Raw genomic sequence first — 19,750 nt, 5'->3', positions numbered from 1 at the left:
TCACACCAGCCTGATGAGACAGGGATCTTCCTGGTCGGGAAGCTCTGATCCCTGTGGGCCAGTGTTCTACTGCCTTCAGGAGGAAGTTGGTCTTGTGGGGGTTCCACCTCCTGCTTGTCTAGGGACGATCTTCACATGCCCCGCTGCAGCTGACAGAAGGTGGCTCTGGCCTCTGCAGATCTTGTAGATGGATGAATAGCACATCTCTCTTCTCTCTTGTAGGAAGCCCGCAGCCACTGGTGCCCCCAAGACAAAAGGAAGAAGAGTACAAGGTGAGCGCTTTAAGGAAAGTGTTTTGTTTTGTCTTCATCAACGATTTTTGTTCAATTTTTTTATTACACGTGTATTGATCTCTTTGGAGGGGTGTGCATATTGTATCATGAGTATAGGAGTCAGAAGGGAACTTGTGGGAGTCAATTTGTCATCAATCAAGCTGGGTAGCAAGCAAGTGCCTTACATGCTGAACCTTACTGTTCTCTGAGAAAGTCTCATGGATCCCAGGTTGCCGGTCAGCTCCTGATCCTCCTGCCTCAACCTCCAGGGTGCCATCTAGTTCATGAAAGGGGTTTCTTGGGGGCAGGGGAGACAGAGACAAGTCTGAAACTTCCACTGCTCAGTGGCATGCCTTTGGGGACTCGGGGTTGTCTTTGTCCCTGAGGTGTCCTGTGACTGTAGTTGTCCTTTGGAGAGTTGAAGTCCCTCGAAAGTGTAGCTCTAGATGTGCACAGGCCACAGATCCAAGTTCCTTCAGAAACCTGTGGAGCTGCCCGGTGTGGGTGCTGGAAGAGCAAGTACTCCTCAGCCTCATAGGCCCTTTTTTTTTTTGTTACACTTCGTGTGGGGCAGGTAGCACATGTGGCACACACATGGGGGTTAGGCATAATTTGGGTGGTTGTTTCTCTCATTGCACCATAGGAGTCCAGAGGACTAAACTCGGACCCTCAGGGTTGACAGTGATCACTGGACCTGGTTGGGTTTGGGGCTTGGGGTTTGGTCTTAGGGATGGAGCCCAGGGCCCCACATTTGCTAGGCAAGCGCCTAACCACTGACCTATATCCTCAGCAGATATTTTGTTTGTTTGTTTACTGCGATGGCAGAAGTAGAATTGGGGCCCTCACTGTGCCAATTGAGCACCGTGCCACTGAGTGGCCCCAGCCTGGCAGTTTTGTGTGTAAGCTATGACATGTTTGCATGCTGCCTGGTTTTGTTAACACTGGCCAGGCCAGATGCCCCAGCCACCGCCAAGGGGGCCTGGATCTGTGCGTGAGTCTCATGAGGGTCCACCCGTGATAAAGGCTGGAGTGGTGGTGAGGACAGAGCATGGACATAGGCCTCCCCAACCCAAAGGTACAGAGTCTGACACGGCTCATGTGTGCCCCAGCTTCCCTGTCCCTGGGCTGCTGTGGGCTCTTCTCCTGTCTTTAACTTTATTGTTACTTTTTAATCTGCTAGCTTCATTTAATTGAGAAACATGAGTGGTCAAGGTACAAACGACCACAGACCAGCTGTAATGAGAAATCTGGAGTCTTCCATGGTTGGCAAGCAGGGTCTGAGAGCTGGCCTGGGCACATAGACCAGTGGGCCTGTTTGTCCTGGCTGCAGGCTCAACACGTTTAAACTGAACCAGGGTCAGATTCCTACATCTGGACTGCATTTTCCAAGCTTTTTCCTGGCACAAGCCCCAGGCAGAGTCTGACTTGGCCTTTTACGTCCATTACCTATGCTCTCAGAGCTTCTGCAGGATCTCAGCGAGAACCCCCAAATCCATGCCAGCACGGCCATTCCCTCACAACAGTTAACATCATCTAGGATTACAGGAGTGGATCTTTATCCCTCTGATTTAAAGATAGGAAGGTGGGAATACTAAGACCACGGTGGGCAGCCCAGCTTTACTGTGCTGAAGCACAAACAGAGATGGACTCCACCAGAGAGTGATAGACCCAAAATGCTGTGGGATTTGTTGTTTTGTGTTTTGGTAGGTGGGAGGGGGCTGTGCACATGAATGTAGATGCTCTTGGACACCAGAGAGAGTGTTGAATCTCCCAGAACTGATATTACAGTTGCAAGCATCCCTGTGGGTGCTGGGACCCTAACTCCAGTCCTCTGCAAGAGCAACAAGCGCTTAACCACTGAGCCATCTCTCCTGTTCCTTTTTTTTAAAAAAATTGCACTTATTTACTGAAGGTGGGGGGATACCAAGGTGCACATATAGAGGTCAGAGGAAGGCTCTTGAGAGTTGAACCAAAGTCATCAGGCTTGCTTTCAAGCCCTCCACCCAGTGAGCCATCCCACTGGCCCCTGGCTTTCACGGTCTAGAATGTTTCTATCTTTGAACTTACTTGGCACTTGCTCCTACTCCAAGGACCCACATACAAGAGACGTTCCATCAGTGTCTTATGGACACTGAGTGTCCTGTGAAGGTACTAGTTGCAGTAGCTGCCATGTGCATACTGGGGAGACTGAAGGAGCCAGTCTGCATCGGGCTGTAAGGCTGGTGCTTTTCCTGTCATTGGCCCCGGCTCTCCACTGTGGGGTCCTGCTCATGCTCTATGTCTTCATGCTGCAGCATTCCTCTTCTCTAACAAACACTGTTGGTTAATTAATAAAGAAACTGCTTGGCCCTGATAGGTTACAACATAGGTGGGGGGAGTAAACAGAACAGAATGCTGGGAGGAAGAGGAAGTGAGGTTAGAGGCCATGCCGCTGCTCCTCTCCAGGGCAGATGCGATGAAGCTCTGACCCAGGATGGATGTAGGCTAGAATCTCCCTGGTAAGCGTACCTTGGGATTACACACATTAATAGAAATGGGTAATCAAGATGTAAGAATTAGCCAGTAAGAAGCTAGAGCTAAGGGGCCAGGCAGTGTTTAAATGAATACAATTTGTGTGTTGTTATTTTGGGGCATAAGCTATCCAGGTGGCTGGGAGCTGGGTGGCAGGAATGCAGCCCGCAGCTCCTACTACACACTGTGTCGTCTGCAGGAGGAAGAGTGGTTGAGTCCAGATACCTGCATATGAGAAGAAAACTAAGAAGGTAATGGAGTCTTTTACTCTTGGAGCCACTAGGAATGGGTGGAGGGCACGTGGCAGCTGCAGCCCGATCCTGGAAGACACCATTGGGGCCTTTGCCGCCTCCAGGTTTTGGGCACAGTCCTGAGTCTCTGGTGAGAGTGACACCAGTGTCCATCAGTCGTATGTACCTTCTCTGCCCCTCCTGTTTTGAGGGCCTCTGTTCTGTCAGATCTGTCCTCCAGCACTATCCCTTCACACCCAGGAGGCTCCTGAGTGATGGGCAGTGGCAGCGGCACTCGGTGTGGGCCACAGGCACAGCTGGCAGGGGTGACGTTCACTTCTGCATCTTCCTGTGTGATACTTTTTCAGCTGTCAATAAGCAAGGCTGGCAGGGCTTCCTGAGGCCCCAAAAGCTGCACTGCATTGCAAAAATGGGGGAAACATGTTGGGGTCAGCTGCAGGCTCATCCCTGTGGTGACACATCCCTGGAGCACAGGATCCAGTTCCAGGTTGTCTGTCACGGCCAGGCAGGACTGCTGAGCACAGGCTTGGTTTATGACAATCAGAAGGTTAATTTCCCATCTGCCTGGCCTGTGCCCCAGGAAGTGTGGTGAGGGTTCCCAGGATTCCTGAAGCTCTGACTGGAAGTCTGGTTTAAGAGAAGGGATTCTCACATCACCCTGCAGACAGCTTTCCCAAGCTACTTATCCCTGCTTCCATTCACCCTGTGGCTGTTGCCACCTTGAAGGCTTGGCCACAGTGCCTCCATGTGTTTATACAAGGCATTTTGGTTCTGCTACCCCATCAGGTGACCTTGGTCTGGCTGGAGTCTTGAGTGTCTGTTGTCATGGTAACATTAGCCTGCGCTTTCTCCTGAGGCTGAATGGATCTCAGAAGGGCTGGTCCTGAGTGGAGCCCACTTCCAGCTGAGCAGCCCTTTCCCTGAGTGTGGGGCAGATGATCTTGAGTTTCAGATTTCAGTTGTGGATAAGGGGTGCTTGGGCTGTGCTGTGTGCTCCCATTCCTCCTGAACTGGTACACCATTTCACGTTTCTCCCAGGCACACTTCTGTGACTTCAGTAGGTGTCTCCAAGGCAGTTGGTGGTGGGCATTGCTCTGCATTGGTCCTTGTTATTTTTTTTTGTGTGTGTGTACATGTGTGTGTTGCAGGTTGTACAACCATGCATGTACACATGGATGGATGCCAGAGTGAAATCTTTCTTTTGTGACAGGATTTCACTGAACTGCCAGCTCTTGGGATCCTTTTGTGTTCCTCATCCCTTGCTAGGGTGAGAGGTTCTTGTGGTGAAAGACTTAGAGGCCCCTTAGCACTACTGCACCCCCTTCCTCGGAACCAGGGCCCTGGTAACCAACAACACGTGCACGAGAGCTTTGAGTACTTTCCATCTCCATTGTATAGACCTGGACCCTGGAACTGGGGTGAGACGACCTTGTAACCGTCATAACATTGATCAAGGTTCCTCCTTGTAACTATGACATTGATAAAGGCTCCTCCTTGTAACTGTTACAACATTGATTAAGTAGAGTCAAAATAGTAGACAAATGATTTTTGGGCTTTCCCTTTGATTTTGTACTCCCCCCTCCTTGATTTTGTGTTTTTTTTTTCCTTTAAAAGAGCTTGTAATAGACAAAGCAGTCGTCCTTCTCCTCTCGAGGCTGGGGGACCTCTGCCGCGGCAGAATAAAAATTCCTCTTGCTATTGCATCAACCGAGTTGTGAATGTCTCTTGGGGCGACCTTCTCCTTGGTGGGGCTTTAGGGCCCAACAGTGGATTTGTTTCTGTGTAGATGCTGGGGATTCAAACTCAGGTCTTCAGACTTGCAAAGTGACTGCCAGACTACACACCACACAGCCCTGCTTGTTGGCCGTTAAATTCTCATTTTGTTGCTGGTTTGTTTGTTACATGTTCTACCTTGGACATTTTCTCGCTAGTGAGTCAGGGTTTTCAGTGGTTGGCTTTCGTGGCCTGTTGTCAACAGCCACAGGCAGCAGCTCTCGTGTCATTGAGCACAAGTTCTGAATTTGCTTTCAAAAGACCAATCAATATTCCAGCCCGGCGGTGGTGGCAGGCATAGGTGGATCTCTGTATGTTTAAGGCTAGCATGGTCTACAAGAGCTAGTTCCAGGAGAGATAGGGTTGTTGCACAGAGAAACCCTGAAGCATGATTAATAAACGCTCAGGGTCAGAAATTGGGTTTCAGTCTGAAGGTCTAAAAAGCAAAACAGCCAGCCACTGGCTCTTGCCTCTCCCTCAGTCTGAAATGGTGATCCTGCCTCCAGATTTCTCAGAATGAGACTATGTCTGAGAACTGTCTCCCCCATCTTTTTCCTCTGTAGGGCTGGGATTAAAGGTGTATGACACCGTAACCTGGTCTGTAAGGCTGACCAGTGGGACTGTTTTACTCTCAGATCTTCAGGCAGTCTTTATTTATTAAAATACAAAAGAAAACCTATCTCACCCCCCCAAATAAAAGACCATTATGGATTTTTCTGCCTTTTTTCTTTTATGGACAGTGTCTCTCTACATATTCCTAAATGGCCGGGACTTAGAGAGATAGAGAGATCCACCCCTCTACCTCCTAAAGGCTGGAATTAAAGACAGGGCAACCACGTCCAACCGCAATTGTTGGTCATCTGTTGTTGGACCTTCTTTAGACTGCCAGTTCCCAAATGATGGCACAGAGACTTCTTATTAATTATGAAAGCTTGACCTTAGTCTAGACCTGTTCCCAACTAGCTCTGGCGGGTGGTGGTGGTGGCACACACCTTTTATCCCAACATTTAGGAGGCAGAGGTCTGTGAGTTCAAGACCAACCTGGTCAAAATTTCCAGGGCAGTAGGACTGTTTCACAGAAAAATCTGTCTTAAAAAAATTACCACGTCTATATTAGTCTACATTCTGCCATGTGGCTCCTTACCTCTCTGTACTGCTGACTCCCTCAGTGTCTCCCTGGCTTAATTATGAGAGCCTCTGATTCTTCCTGAGTTCCCTTCTCTCCTGGAAGCCCCACCTGTTCTCTCCTGCCTAGCTATTGGTCTTTCAGGTTCTTTTTAACCAATCAGAAGGTGCCTTGGGCAGAGACACATCTTTACAGCATACAAAAAGATTATCCAACAGCAATCAGGTGTGTACACAGACCTGTTGATGGAGCCCAGGCCTTCATGTGCCAGAGCCCAGCACCTGCTGGGGATTGACTGCATGGGCTCCCAAGTCAGCGTCAGGGACGTGCTGGCATGGGGGTCTCAAGACCTGAACCCTGTGATTCTTCTTGGGTTCTGACAGGCTTTCATGTATGATGTGTGAGGGTGGCATCTGGCTTCAGCACGTGCCCCTTTTAGTCTGGAATTCTTTTTTTTTTATTGAGAAAAGGACAAAAAAAGTTTCCGCCTCCTCGCAGACTCCTATTTCCCTCCCTCTCCTCCCACCCTTCTCCCCGTCCCCCCACTCCTCACCCCCTCCCTCTCCAGTCCAAAGAGCAGTCAGGGTTCCCTGCCCTGTGGAAAGTCCAAGGTCCTCTCCCCTCCTTCCATGTCTAGGAAGGTGAACATCCAAACTGGCTAGGCTTCCACAAAGCCAGAACATGAAGTAGGATCAAAACCCCGTGCCATTGTCCTTGGCTTCTCATCAGCCCTCATTGATCACCATATTCAGAGTCCGGTTTTATCCCATGCTTTTTCAGTCACAGTCCAGCTGGCCTTGGTGAGCTCCCAATAGATCAGCCCCACTGTCTCAGTGGGTGGGTGCACCCCTCGTGGTCCTGACTTCCTTGTTCATCTTCTCCCTTTTTCCGCTCCTCATTGGGACCTTGGGATCTCAGTCCACTGCTCCAGTGTGGGTCTCTGTCTCTATCTCCATCCATCACCAGATGAAGGTTCTATGGTGATATGCAAGATATTCATCAGTATTGCTATAGGATAGGGTCATTTCAGGTTCCCTGTCCTCAGCTGCCCAAGGAACTAACTGGGGACATTGCCTTGGGCCCCAGGGAGCCACTGTAGGTTCAAGTCTCTTGCCAACCCTAAGGTGGCTCCCTTAACTAAGAATTGTGCTTCCGTGCTCCCCTATCCAACCTTCCTTTATCCTAATAATCCTGTTTCCCCAAGTTCCCCCCATCCTCCCCTTCTCACTTTTCTCTGCCCATCATCCCTTACCCCAATCCCACCCCACCCCCAAGATCCCAATTTTCTCCCCGGCAATTTTGTCTACTTCCCATAGCCAAGATGATAACTATATGATTTTCCTTGGGTTCACCTTCTTATTTAGATTCTTTAGGTTAACCAATTGTAGACTCCGTGACCCCTATTTATTGCTAGAAACCAATTATGAGTGAGTACATCCCATGTTCATCTTTTTGGGTCTAGGCTACCTCACTCAGGATTGTGTTTTCTATTTCCATCCATTTGCATGCAAAATTCGAGAAGTCATTGTTTTTTACCGCAGCGTAGTACTCTAATGTGTGTATATTCCACACTTTCTTCATCCATTCTTCCATTGAAGGGCATCTAGGTTGTTTCCAGGTTCTGAGTATTACAAATAATGCTGCTATGAACATAGTTGAACAAATGCTTTTGTCATATTATAGGGCATCTCTTGGGTATAATCCCAAGAGTGGTATTGCTGGGTCCAGGGGTAGGTTGATCGCGAATTTCCTTAGAAACTGCCACACTGATTTCCAAAGTGGTTGCCCAAGATTGCATTCCCACCAGCAATGGAGGAGAGTACCCATTCCTCCACAGCCTCTCCAGCAAAGGCTATCATTGGTGTTTTTGATTTTAGCCATTCTGACAGGTGTAAGATGATATCTCAAAGTTGTTTTGATTTGCATTTCCCTGATTGCTAGGGAGTTTGAGCATGACCTCAAGTGTCTTTAGACCATTTGAACTTCTTCTGTTGAGAATTCTCTGTTCAGTTCAGTGCCCCATTTTTTAATTGGGTTAATTAGCATTTTAAAGTCTGAGTTCTCTATATATTTTGGAGATCAGACCTTTGTCTGTTGCAGGGTGGGTGAAGATCTTCTCCCAGTCAGTAGGTTGCCTTTTTGTCTTAGTGACAGTGTCCTTTGCTTTACAGAAGCTTCTCAGTTTTAGTAGGTCCCATTTATTCAATGTTGCCCTTAATGTCTGTGCTGCTGGGGTTACACATAGGAAGCGATCTTCTGTGCCCATCTGTTGGAGGGTACTTCCCACTTTCTCTTCTATCAGGTTCAGTGTGTTCAGACAGATATTGAGGTCTTTAATCCATTTGGACTTGAGTTTTGTGCATGGTGATAGATATGGGTCTATTTTCATTCTTCTACAGGTTGACATCCAGTTGTGCCAGCACCATTTGTTGAAGATGCTTTCTTTCTTCCATTGTATACTTTTAGCTCTTTTATCGAAAATGAGGTGATCATAGGTTTGTGGATTAAAATTCGGGTCTTCTATACGATTCCATTGGTCGACTTCTCTGTTTTTATGCCAGAACCACACTGTTTTTGTTACTGTAGCTCTGTAATAGAGTTTGAAGTCAGGGATGGCAATGCCTCCGGAAGATCCTTTATTGTACAGGATTGTTTTGGCTATCCTGGGTTTTTTGTTTTTCCATATAAAGTTGATTATTGTCCTCTGAAGATCTGTGAAGAATTTTGAAGGGACCTTGATGATTGCATTGAATTTATAAATTGCCGTTGGTAGAATTGCCATTTTTACTGTGTTGATCCTCCCAATCCAAGAGCAAGGGAGGTCCTTCCATTTTCTGGTATCTTCTTCAATTTCTTTCTTCAATGCCTTAAAGTTCTTGTCAAATAGATCCTTCACTTCCTTGGTTAGAGTTACCCCAAGATATTTTATGCTGTTTGTGGCTATTGCGAAAGGTGAAGCTTCTCTGATTTCCCTCTCTGCTTCCATATCCTTTGTGTATAAGAGGGCAACTGATTTTTTGGAGTTGCCCTTGTATCTTGCCACATTACTAAAGGTGTTTATCAGTTGTAAAAGTTCTTTGGTGGAGTTTTGGGGGTCGCTTATGTACACTATCATATCATCTGCAAATAACGAAAGTTTAACTTCTTCCTTTCCAATTCGAATCCCCTTGATCCCATTATGTTGTCTTATTGCTATTGCTAGAACTTCAAGCACTATATTGAAGAGGTATGGCGAGAGTGGACAGCTTTGTCATGTTCCTGAGTTTAATGGAATAGCTTTGAGTTTCTCTCCATTTAATTTGATGTTAGCTGTCGGCTTGCTGTATATAGCTTTTATTATATTTAGGTATGACCCTTGTATCCCTAATCTCTCCAATACTTTTATCATAAAGGGATGTTTTATTTTGTCAAATGCTTTTTCAGCATCTAATGAAATGATCATATGGTTTTTTTCTTTCAGTTTATTTATATGATGGATTACATTAATAGATTTTCGTATGTTGAACCAGCCCTGCATCTCTGGGATGAAGCCTACTTGATCATAATGGATATTTTTTCTAATGTGTTCTTGGATTCGGTTTGCCAATATTTTGTTAAGGATTTTTGAGTCGATGTTCATGAGTGAGATTGGCCTGTAATTCTCTTTCCTGGTTGAGTCTTTGTGTGGTTTTGGTATCAGAGTAACTGTAGCTTCATAAAGGGAATTTGGTAATGACTCTTGGGTTTCTATGTTGTGAAATACATTAAGGAGTACAGGTATTAGGTTTTCTTGGAAGTTCTAGTAGAATTCTGCATTGAAACCATCTGGTCCTGGGCTTTTTTGGTAGGGAGGTTTTTGATAACAGCTTCTAATTCTTCATGACTAACAGGTCTATTTAGATTGTTCACCTGGTCCTGGTTTAACTTTGGTATATGGTATTTATCTAAAAAAGTGTCCATTTCTTTTACATTTTCCAGTTTTGTGGCATACAGGCTTTTGTAGTAAGATCTAATGATTCTCTGAATTTCCTTTGTGTCTGTGGTTATGTCCCCCTTTTCATTTCTGCCCTTATTAATTTGCATATTCTCTCTCTGCCGTTTGATTAGTTTGGATAGGGGTTTATCAATCTTGTTGATTTTCTCCAGGAACCAGCTTTTTGTTTCATTGATTCTTTGGATTTTTTCTGTGTTTCTATTTTGTTGATTTCAGCCCTCAGTTTGATTATTTCCAGTCTTCTACTCCTCCTAGGTGAGTCTGCTTCTTTTTTTCCTAGAGCTTTCAGGTGGGCTGTTAAGTCTCCAATATGTGCTTTCTCTGTTTTCTTTAAGTGGGCACTTAGTGCGATGAACTTTCCTCTTAGGACTGATTTCATAGTGTCCCATAAGTTTGAGTATGTTGTTTGTTTATTTTCATTGAATTCCAGGAAGACTTTAATTTCTTTCTTTATTTCTTCCTTAATCCATGTATGGCTCAGTAGTTGACTGTTCAGTTTCCATGAGTTTGTAGGCTTTCTGGGGGTAGCATTGTTGTTGAATTCTAACTTTAATCCATGGTGATCTGATAAGACACAGGTGGTTACTAATATTTTTTTGTAATTGTGGAAGTTTGCTTTGTTACCGAGTATGTGGTCAATTTTTGAGAAGGTTCCATTAGCTGCAGAGAAGAGGTTATATTCTTTCCTATTTCGGTGGAATATTCTATAGATGTCTGTTAAGTCCAATTGATTCATTACCTCTATTAATTCTCTAATTTCTCTGTTAGGTTTCTGTCTGATTGACCTGTCCATTGGTGAGAGAGGAGTGTTGAAGTCTCCTACTATTAGTGTGTGCGGTTTGATGGCTGCCTTGAGTTTTAGTAATGTTTCTTTTACGTATGTGGGTGCTTTTATATTAGGGGCATAGATATTCAGGATTGAGACTTCATCCTGATGAATTGTTCCTGTTATGAGTATAAAATGTCCCTCTCCATCTCTTCTGATTGCTTTCAGTTTGAAGTCAACTTTGTTAGAAATTAGTATGGCCACACCTGCTTGTTTCTTAGGTCCATTTGCTTGATAAGCCTTTTCCCAACCCTTTACTCTGAGTAGGTGCCTGTCTTTGTGGTTGAGGTGTGTTTCTTGTAAACAGCAGAATGTTGGATCCTGTTTTCATATCCAATCTCTTAGCCTGTGCCTTTTTATAGGTGAGTTGAGCCCTTTGACATTAAGTGATATTAATGACCAGTGGTTGTTAACTCCGGTCACTTTTTTAGTAGTAGAGTTTGTGTGTTTCCCTTCTTTGAGTTGCGCTGGTGAAGGGTCTCTAGATGTCTGAGTTATTGTGGTCATTGTTGGACTCCTCGGTTAGTGATTTTTCTTCTATTACATTTTGTAAGGCTGGATTTGTGGCTATGTATTGTTTAAATTTGTTTTTATCCTGGAAAATTTTGTTTTCTCCATTTATAGTGAACGAAAGCTTGGCTGAGTATAGTAGTCTGGGCTTGCATCCATGGTCTCTTAGTTTTTGCAGTACATCTATCCAGGACCTTCTAGCTTTCATGGTTTCCATAGAGAAGTCAGGTGTAAGTCTGATAGGTTTACCTTTATAAGTAACTTGGCCTTCTTGGCCTTTTTCCTTTGCGGCTCTTAATATTCTTTCTTTATTCTGTATGCTTTGCGTTTTGATTATTATATGGCGAGGGGATGTTTTTTTTTGATCCAGCCTCTTCGGTGTTCTGTATGCTTCTTGAACCTTCATAGGTACATCTTTCTTTAGGTTGGGAAAGTTTTCTTCTATAATTTTATTAAATATATTTTCTGGACCGTTGAGCTGCACTTCTTCTCCTTCTTCTACTCCAATTATACTTAGGTTTGGTCTTTTTATTGTGTCCCATATTTCATGAATGTTTTGTGATGAGAGTTTGTTGGACTCGCTGTTTTCTTTGATCAGGGCATTTATTTTCTCTATGTTATCTTCAGAATCTGAGATTCTTTCTTCTATCTCTTGTATTCTGCTGGTTATGCTTGTTTCTGTAGTCTCTATTTGTTTACCTAGATTTTCCATGTGCAGCTGGCCCTCTGTTTGTGTTTTCTTCTTTACCTCCATTTTAGTTTTCAAGTCTTGAACTGTTTCCATTATCTGTTTGATTGTTTTTCCTTGGTTTCCTAGGGTAGCATTCACTGATTTATTCAATTCTTCAAACTTTCTGTTATACTTCTCATCCATTTCTATAAGGGCATTTTTTACATGCTGTTTAAGGGCCTCTATCACTTTCATAAAGTCAATTTTTTTCTACTTCTTCTTGATTAAGGTGTTCATGTCCTCCTGTTGTGAGGTCGCTGGGTTCTGGTGGTTTCATGTTGTTTTTCAGATTGTTGGGTGAATTCTTGCATTGGTGCCTGCCCATCTCTTCCTCCGAATGCTCCCCTATGGATCTTCTTTTACAGGATCAGGTCTCCTTGCCCACTGATGTACCTTCCCATTGATGTCACTCCCCAGTGATGGCTTTCCTGGTGCTTAGATCAGATCTCTGTGCTGCTTGGATAGCTCATAAACAAAGGGCCTACCTTGCTTGCTGCAGGCAGGCTATTGAAACAAAGGAACTGCTGCCCTCCCGGTTGCCCTCCCGATTCAGATTCGGTCCCAGCACCCGAACAGGCTGAGCTGGGAGATGTTATGTGGCCAAAGAGGGGAGGGAGGCAAACAGGGTGGGGAGGGTTCTGGATGCAAGCTGGGTGGGATAGAAAGAGAGAGGAGGTATTGGGCAGTATAGCCCCTGCAGGATGACCAGGAAGTGTAGGAGGGATGAGGAACATCTGAGTTCCCTGTTCCGGGCTGCTGCTGCACTCACTTACCCCAATGATGGCTCTCCTGGAGCCCAGATCAGATCTCCGTGCTGCTTGGGTAGCTTGTAAACAAAGGCTAGTCTGGAATTCTTAGGGGTGTGCTTTTGAAACATTTTAATTGGAATTGAGTGTACAAATAATGAGATTCATGGTGACTTTTTAAAAACTTAACTACATTTTTATTCATTAGAGAAGGGTTCGGGCCAACTGTACATATGGTTACCAGAGGACAACCTGTGGGAATTGATTCTCACCTTCCACCACATGGGTCCTGCGCATCAATTTGGTTTGGCAATCTTGGTGGCAAGCACCTTTACACACTGGCCCAACTGCTGGGAGTTGAATCCAAGTTCTCCTCTTAACCAGCGAGTCAACTCTTCAGCTTCTGGTCACACTCAGTCCAGTTACCTTCACTGTGGGTTCTTCAGTATCTGACCCTAAACCCCACAGCCCTTGGCTGTTGTACCACCCGGGGTAGCCAGGTCTGCGTGAGTGTGTGGTCCCTTATGCAGATTGTTCTGAGGGGAGGGCACTGGCACAAGCAGTTTTAGAGCACGATGACCCCGAGTTCCGGAGCCAAGGCCACAGCAGTTCCTGTGCAATCGTGGCCAGGGTGGTCAAGAGCCCCACTGTCAGGCAGGCGAGAAGCAGAGCTTGCACTTTGTTCTTCACAGCTGATTCTCTTCGTGCCCTTGAGGGCCTGGCTGGCAGCACCTATGCAGGGTGGAGTCTGCTGCCTGCTGGCCTGACACCTAGGGCCATTGCAGGTGGTTGCCCAGAGTGACCCTCAGGCTTGGAAAACTTCTTTGCTCTAGTCTGAATAGGCTTGGGTAGTTTTGACAAGGAGTAGGTTTTAGTTTTCCTGTTCCATCCTGCTGCCTCCTTATTTCCTACAGAGGGTCCCCAGACCCAGTGGTGCATGAGAATGAACCACGACACAACCCCCACTGTGCTCCTTGCCTTTCTTGTACCTGACAGCTGGGCATCCACTGATGCTGGTGGTGCAGCTGCTGTTTGTGAGCTTTGTAGACTTAGGCCAGGGAGAAGTCAGTGTCTCCTGAAGTCCAGAGTAACCTGTGTAGAAGTCAGCCCATCCTGAGAGTGCCATAGGAAGTCGAGCGCCAGCCCCTCCACAGCACACGCAAACACACACCCATCGAGATGGCAGTCCAGCACGTGTGCCGTTAATTCCCATGTCTGATGAACGTAGCTGTCCACTGTTTGACTCTCCCATGTTCGCAGTCTCAAAACTCCTGCTTCTCCGTCTGACCTTTAAGCAAATGCATCAAAGGTCAAGTGGCCTGACCTCTGACTGTTTACATAACAGGCTTCTGCATCTGCTGGAGGGAAGTCACCAGAGGGAAGAAAGCCCAGCACATTGCAGAAGGTCAAAGGTGAGTCCTGGCTAGGGTTGGAAGGGTGGGACTCTGGCAGCAGGGAAGGAGCTGCCAGGCCTCCCTCAGGGCAATCAGGACAACCCATCACAGACTGTCCACAGTCCAGCCTGATCCAAAAGTCCCTCAATTCCCCGGTGATCCTAGATTGTGTCAGGTTGTGAGTGAAAACTTAGCATTAAGGGTCTCTGTCAGAAAGGATGTGGTTCAAGTGTGTGATGGGAGCATAGGCAGAGTGTCTGAGGCCCAACCATATGTCCACGGAACTACTTGCGGATCCAGGAGCTGCTACTTGCTGTCAGTTTAGGATGCTACAGAAATTATAACCAATGGGGTGCCTGACATTTGGACACTTGGGAGGTGGTGGCAAGATCAGAAGTTCAAAGTCATCCTTGGCCACGTGGGCTCCATTGAACCAGGGTGTGCATGAGACCCTATCTCAAAACACAGGAACAAAAATTTCTCTGTTCCCAGGCGGGGATGAGAGCAGCACATGGGCCTGGCTAGGATGTTCTCATGTGCGGCGTGAGCACCTCCTGAAGACGGGCCAGTCAGGAGTCAGGACCTGCCTGGCCTAAACAGGTGCTCACCAAAAGGGACTGACTAGGGTTAGGGTGTATGCAGACATTTTATTTGGATTTTGGCTTCTGATGGATGAACCACAGCTGCCCGTTGGCCCTTGGTGCACAGGATGCCCCTGGCTAGCATCTAGTTGGCCCAGAGGTCTGCAGTACCAAAGCTGAGGAACGTTGTTTGTTGGTTTTTGTTTTTGTCATTTTGTCGTCATTGGTTCTTGTTCCTGATGCCTTGGCACATTTGATGTCCGAGGACAACTCTGGAGTTCTCTCCCTCCAGCTTCCTGCGAGTTCAGGGATCGAGTGCGTCATCGGGCTTGCCAGGCAAGGAAGCATCTTTATGGGCTCAGCCAGCCAAACCATCCCATTTTTTTGACACAGGGCCTCATGTACCCTTGACTGGCCCAAAAGGAACGACACACCTTCCCCAGAAAAGACAGGTGAGCACTGGGGAGCAGACGGTGGGTAGGTCTGACTCCCGGCAGCCAGTCCTACAGGATGGAGGCTAGGGCTGTGGTGTCCATGGGTCCTTGCTCAGGTCAGTGTGCCCATATACTGAGTGGGGAGACACCCATACACTTCTGGGCAAGGTGTGACCTGACTCCATCCTCAGCCCCGCGGACACCATTTGAACCTATAAAGTGCACAGAGGTTGGGGTTCTGCCATGCCCGGAAGAGCCAGGTCAACATGGCTTACTGGGAATTGAACAGCAGGACCCTTGCAGGATCTACAGGAGACCATGGACATGATGGAGTCGCAGACACTGCTGCTGACCCTGCTGTCTGTGAAGGTGAGCTTAACTGGGACTCACGAAACAGCGTGTGTCCTCTGTCACCTCCCCCACCCCACCTGAGTTGGTCTTGCGACCCACAGATGGAAAACAACCTGGCTGTGCTGGAGGAGAAGGCTGAGAAGGACTTGGTGGCCTTATGCCATGAGAAGGAGCGTCTACAGCAGCGGGTGCTGGAGCTGCGGCGCCAGCTGCTGCTCCAGCAGAAGCATCAGGAGCTGGCTACCATCCTGGATGCCCAGGTGGGTTTGAGCATGCTCCTGAGGCTAGGGGTGCATGAGGGAGCCAGGATCAGGATGCCACCACTTACATTCTGCCCGCCCTGCTTAGGCTCCTGATACGAATGTAGTACTCTGTATGGGACACCTGTCTCTGCCACACAGTCTGCAGAATACTTGGCACCTGCCAGCATTGATGTTGTCCCACCGTGGAGCTTAGCATAGCAACAGGGCCCCATCCAGGGCAGGTCAGAGGGGGTCCTGTTACCTGGAAGCTGGCCCTTCTTGTGCGAGTGAGCGGTGTGTCTTACAGTGTCCCCTTCTGCCTGCAGATGGAGGTGCTGGGCCCTCTCGAGGCTGTAGCAAAGCGCTTCAAGGAGCAATACAAGACACTGGCCACAGCCTTGGACGCCACACGACATGAGCTTCCCGTGCAGGGCATCCACATGCAGGGAAGTGGGCAGGAACTCCTAGGTAAGAACAGCCTTGCTGTGTGGCATTGCCTCAGCAGGAAGGAGCCTCAAGTCTCACATGCACCATATTCTAGGTGCCTCTACCCTGGGGTGGTGTTGGAACCCGTGTGGACCAAGTAGGACACAGGCAGCTGAGTCACGATTCCAACCCCACGCTGGACCTCACAGCTGGAAGACTCTGGGGGCAGGGTGACCTATCTACCGGCCCTGAGCCCTGGGCCCTACCAACAGGGTGGAGGTGTTGAGAGGTCATTTGAGGGATTCTCTGGAGCAGACATCCTCCTTAGGACTTTTTAGCTGCACAGGGTTTACTCTGCCTGGGCTACGTAACAAATGAAAAAGGTATGGTGACCTACATTTATTGTCTGACTCTTGGGAGGCTGTGAGTTCCAGGCCAGCCTGAGCTACAACACAGTGAGACCCTGGCTCCATAAAAGAGCATAGTGTTGACCTGGAAGCTGTAGCGATCCTCCTAGCAAACTGCCCCTCGCAAGTCTGTACCCAGCAAAACCCCAGCACTGACGGTGAGGTGAGGACACGACACAGCAGGAACAGGTCCTTTAACCCTCATGACCTTGCTGGGTTGTGTGTGGTGCAGGTCTGTGCCTGGGACACACAGCTGCTACAGATACCAGAACCTCAGCTCTTTAGATCCGGAGGCCAGGAAGTGCAGGTCCAAGCCACATCTGGCAGGTGCATCCTGCTTGTCGCTCGTAGTGGAAGGACAGAGGGACAGAGGGTGAGAGAACAGAGCAGTGGCTTGCAGCCTGAAGCCCCAGCTCCCCTGGTCCACAGGAGCCTCCTGGGCAGCAGTCACAGAAGCACCTGTGCGCTCCCCACTGGGTTTGTCTTCCCAGCATGCACTTGGCACCCACACTCCAGGGACGAGTGAGATCTCCTAAGATCCCTCCCTTTGGCCCTGTTCCCTGAGTGTGAGAGAAGAGCCAACGCTGCACAGCTCAAACAGCTGCTGCTTTGGGCACCGGAGTTCTGCTAACAGCCTGTATCTCCACAGATGATCTGGAGCCGGCCCTAAAGACCACCCTGCAGCTCCTGGGAGAGCTGGGCATCTCCTCCCTGGACGCCAGCGGGCAGGTGCCAGACACCAGCGCGCAGGTGTCACGCCTGCTAGAGGAACTCAGGGACTTGATTACCAAGAAGGACCAAGAGCTCTACAGGTGTGGGTCAGGCCTCCCCCTTTCCCCTCCATCCCTCCCCTCCTCTCTCCATCATCCCTTTCTTTTCAGTTGGGTTGCTGGAGGTGGAACCCCACCCAGCTGCTCTCTCAGGTGAAGACTGTTTGGGCTTTTGAGGACTCAGCTATTGAGTGCCTCACTACTATAGCACTGTTCCACTCCTAGCCCACTTCTGAGTTCTGAGACACTGGGACCTTGGGTGCAGTGAAGCCATCAATTCATACTGTGCCAGAGTCCAGCAGAGTAGGACTGGGGACCGTAGAGACCTGAAGTCACCACGGGCAAGGAAAGCATCCCACACTCAGTCTCATGCCCTAGATAGGGCAGCTCCAGGTCAGCAGGGGACAGAGAGAGCCTTTTCTGAGCCGGACAGTTGCTCAACACATGTTAAACGTCATTCAGAAGTCAGTCTTAGCAGGATGTTTGGGGGTTTCTTTTTGTATGTTTTGTTTTGTTTCTAGACAGAGTTTCTCACTCTGGAACTCACTCTGTAGATCAGGCTGGTCTCGAACTCAGAGATTCGCCAGCCTCTGCCTGCCAAGAGCTGGGAGTGAAGCTGCACACCATCACTGCCTAGCCAGTCTCGCGGTTTCTTGAGGGACATTGTTGTTTTGTGTGTTTTCTAAGACAAGGTCTCAATCTGTAACACCGAGTGTGGCTTTGAACGTGCAGAAATCCTCCCACCTCAGCTTGCAGAGTTCTAGAATGGCAGGTGTGAACATCACACGTGTTGGGGTTTTGTTTTTGTTTTTTTACGTATTTTTATGTTTGGGCATGTGCATGCCAAGGCATGAGTGTAAAGGTCAGAGGACGGCTTTGGGGTCTGTTCTCTCTTTCCACTTTGTGGGCCCTAGGGATCAGACTGAGGTCATCAGGCAGGCTTGGCCATTTTGGCCACCTCCAAAAAAATGCATTTAAGGAGATGCCCATAGGAGTTCTCAGGGATTCTGAAGTGCCGTACCCAGCGCTGGCCTACAGAATGGGTCAGCCATCACTCATATGGAGCATAGACTGAGGATGTCTCCCTGTGCTTGTGACCACTGTATGGCCACAAGTTTTCCCAGTCAGTATCTGAGCAGTACAGATGTACCTGGTATTCACTCTTGGACACATGCCCTCCTTCTAGGGGCTCTTAAAGTCTTCAGACACCTGGCCTTTGACCATGTGGTAATGGCTGAATCTCACATCTAGCTTGGCACCAACAAGGTCTCCTCACATCAAATTTGCCCACTGTTGAGGGTGTGGGGCACTGAGGTCCCAGGTGAACAGGAGGATGAAGGATGCATTCAAGGCTCGCCACACAGCTCTTTCCTGCTAGGCCTGGGGGCACAGATCTGTCAGCTGTCTCAGATGCTTGGGGGCTGAGGCAGGAGGGTCATCAGTTTAGGGTCAGCCTAGGAATCTTAGGTGCTGTCTCCTTCAAAAGAGGGAGAGCTGGGGACGGAGGGAATTCAGTATACACAGGCCCTGCTTCTGTTTGCAGCACCATATGGACACATGCACACTTGCCCCCAAGTTGGCAGCCACCCTTGTTGACTTCCAAAGACACCATTAGGGTCCTGAGATCAGCCAGCAAGGAAAGTCTGGTGTCCTGAGTTCAGTCCCTAGGATCTGTATGGAAGGAGAGAACCTATTTCTCTAACAAGTTTGTTTTTCTAAGATCTCCTTTAGAGTTCTTGGCCAGAGGCGAAGTTGTCCCTTCTCTTTCTTCTGCCCACAGGATCTTCAGTCTGGCCATGGAGCTTTCTTCCCAGGCCAGCAAGGAGGCAGCCTTGATGAACCAGGAAGTCTGGGAAGAGGCCCAAGGCACCCCTTCGTGCAGCCAGTGGTACTTCGGTCCATAGGCAGCAGACATCACCAATGTCCACACTCCTGGTGGTGGGGTGTAGGGATAAGCCCAGCCCATTAGGGGGCGTGTTTGCCTTGGGCTAATGTTACCTATAAATCTGGCGAGCATGAGCCCCGCAGCTCTCTTTGTTTGTATTTCCTGCTCATCACTGGATGGCTGGTGTTGTAAGTTCATTAAAATTTGCTGTTTCATATTAAGCTAGCCTGGTTATTATGCCGCCTACAGTGGGGGGCAATGAGTGGAGAGGCTAGGCAGATTTGGATGGTCACTGAACACCCTTGGAGTCCCCACACCCAGTAAGGTCCACAAGGAAGTTCTGAAGATACTGCAGGGCCAGCAAGCCTGATCACCAAGTAAAGCTGATTGCTGCCATACCTACCCCAAGTTTCATCCCTGGAACCCACATGCACATGGAAGGAGAGAACTCACCCCTGCAAGTTGTCCTCCGGTCTTCACAATTGGGCTGGCTCACACACCCTGGACAGACATTTCCTAAAATACACAGCATCCTAGGCCAG

The 19,750-nt window shown here is 48.1% G+C and overlaps 1 protein-coding gene across 1 annotated transcript; it reads left to right on the top strand.

The window, feature by feature from the left end:
• The first annotated feature begins 14,067 nt into the window (after positions 1-14,067).
• Positions 14,068-19,249, top strand: LOC142842109 (HAUS augmin-like complex subunit 8). The gene is made up of 7 exons (XM_075959041.1): positions 14,068-14,130; positions 15,087-15,145; positions 15,431-15,496; positions 15,580-15,738; positions 16,047-16,188; positions 17,203-17,365; positions 19,104-19,249. The coding sequence occupies exons 3-7, from the start codon at positions 15,446-15,448 to the stop codon at positions 19,225-19,227; spliced, it is 639 nt and encodes a 212-aa protein (XP_075815156.1). The 5' UTR covers positions 14,068-14,130; positions 15,087-15,145; positions 15,431-15,445; the 3' UTR covers positions 19,228-19,249.
• Positions 19,250-19,750: the final 501 nt, after the last annotated feature.

The sequence above is a fragment of the Microtus pennsylvanicus genome, assembly GCF_037038515.1.
Source record: "Microtus pennsylvanicus isolate mMicPen1 chromosome 13 unlocalized genomic scaffold, mMicPen1.hap1 SUPER_13_unloc_2, whole genome shotgun sequence".
NCBI lineage: Eukaryota > Metazoa > Chordata > Mammalia > Rodentia > Cricetidae > Microtus > Microtus pennsylvanicus.
Note: the sequence above shows the minus strand (reverse complement) of the source record. Positions and strands in the feature narration are given on the sequence as shown.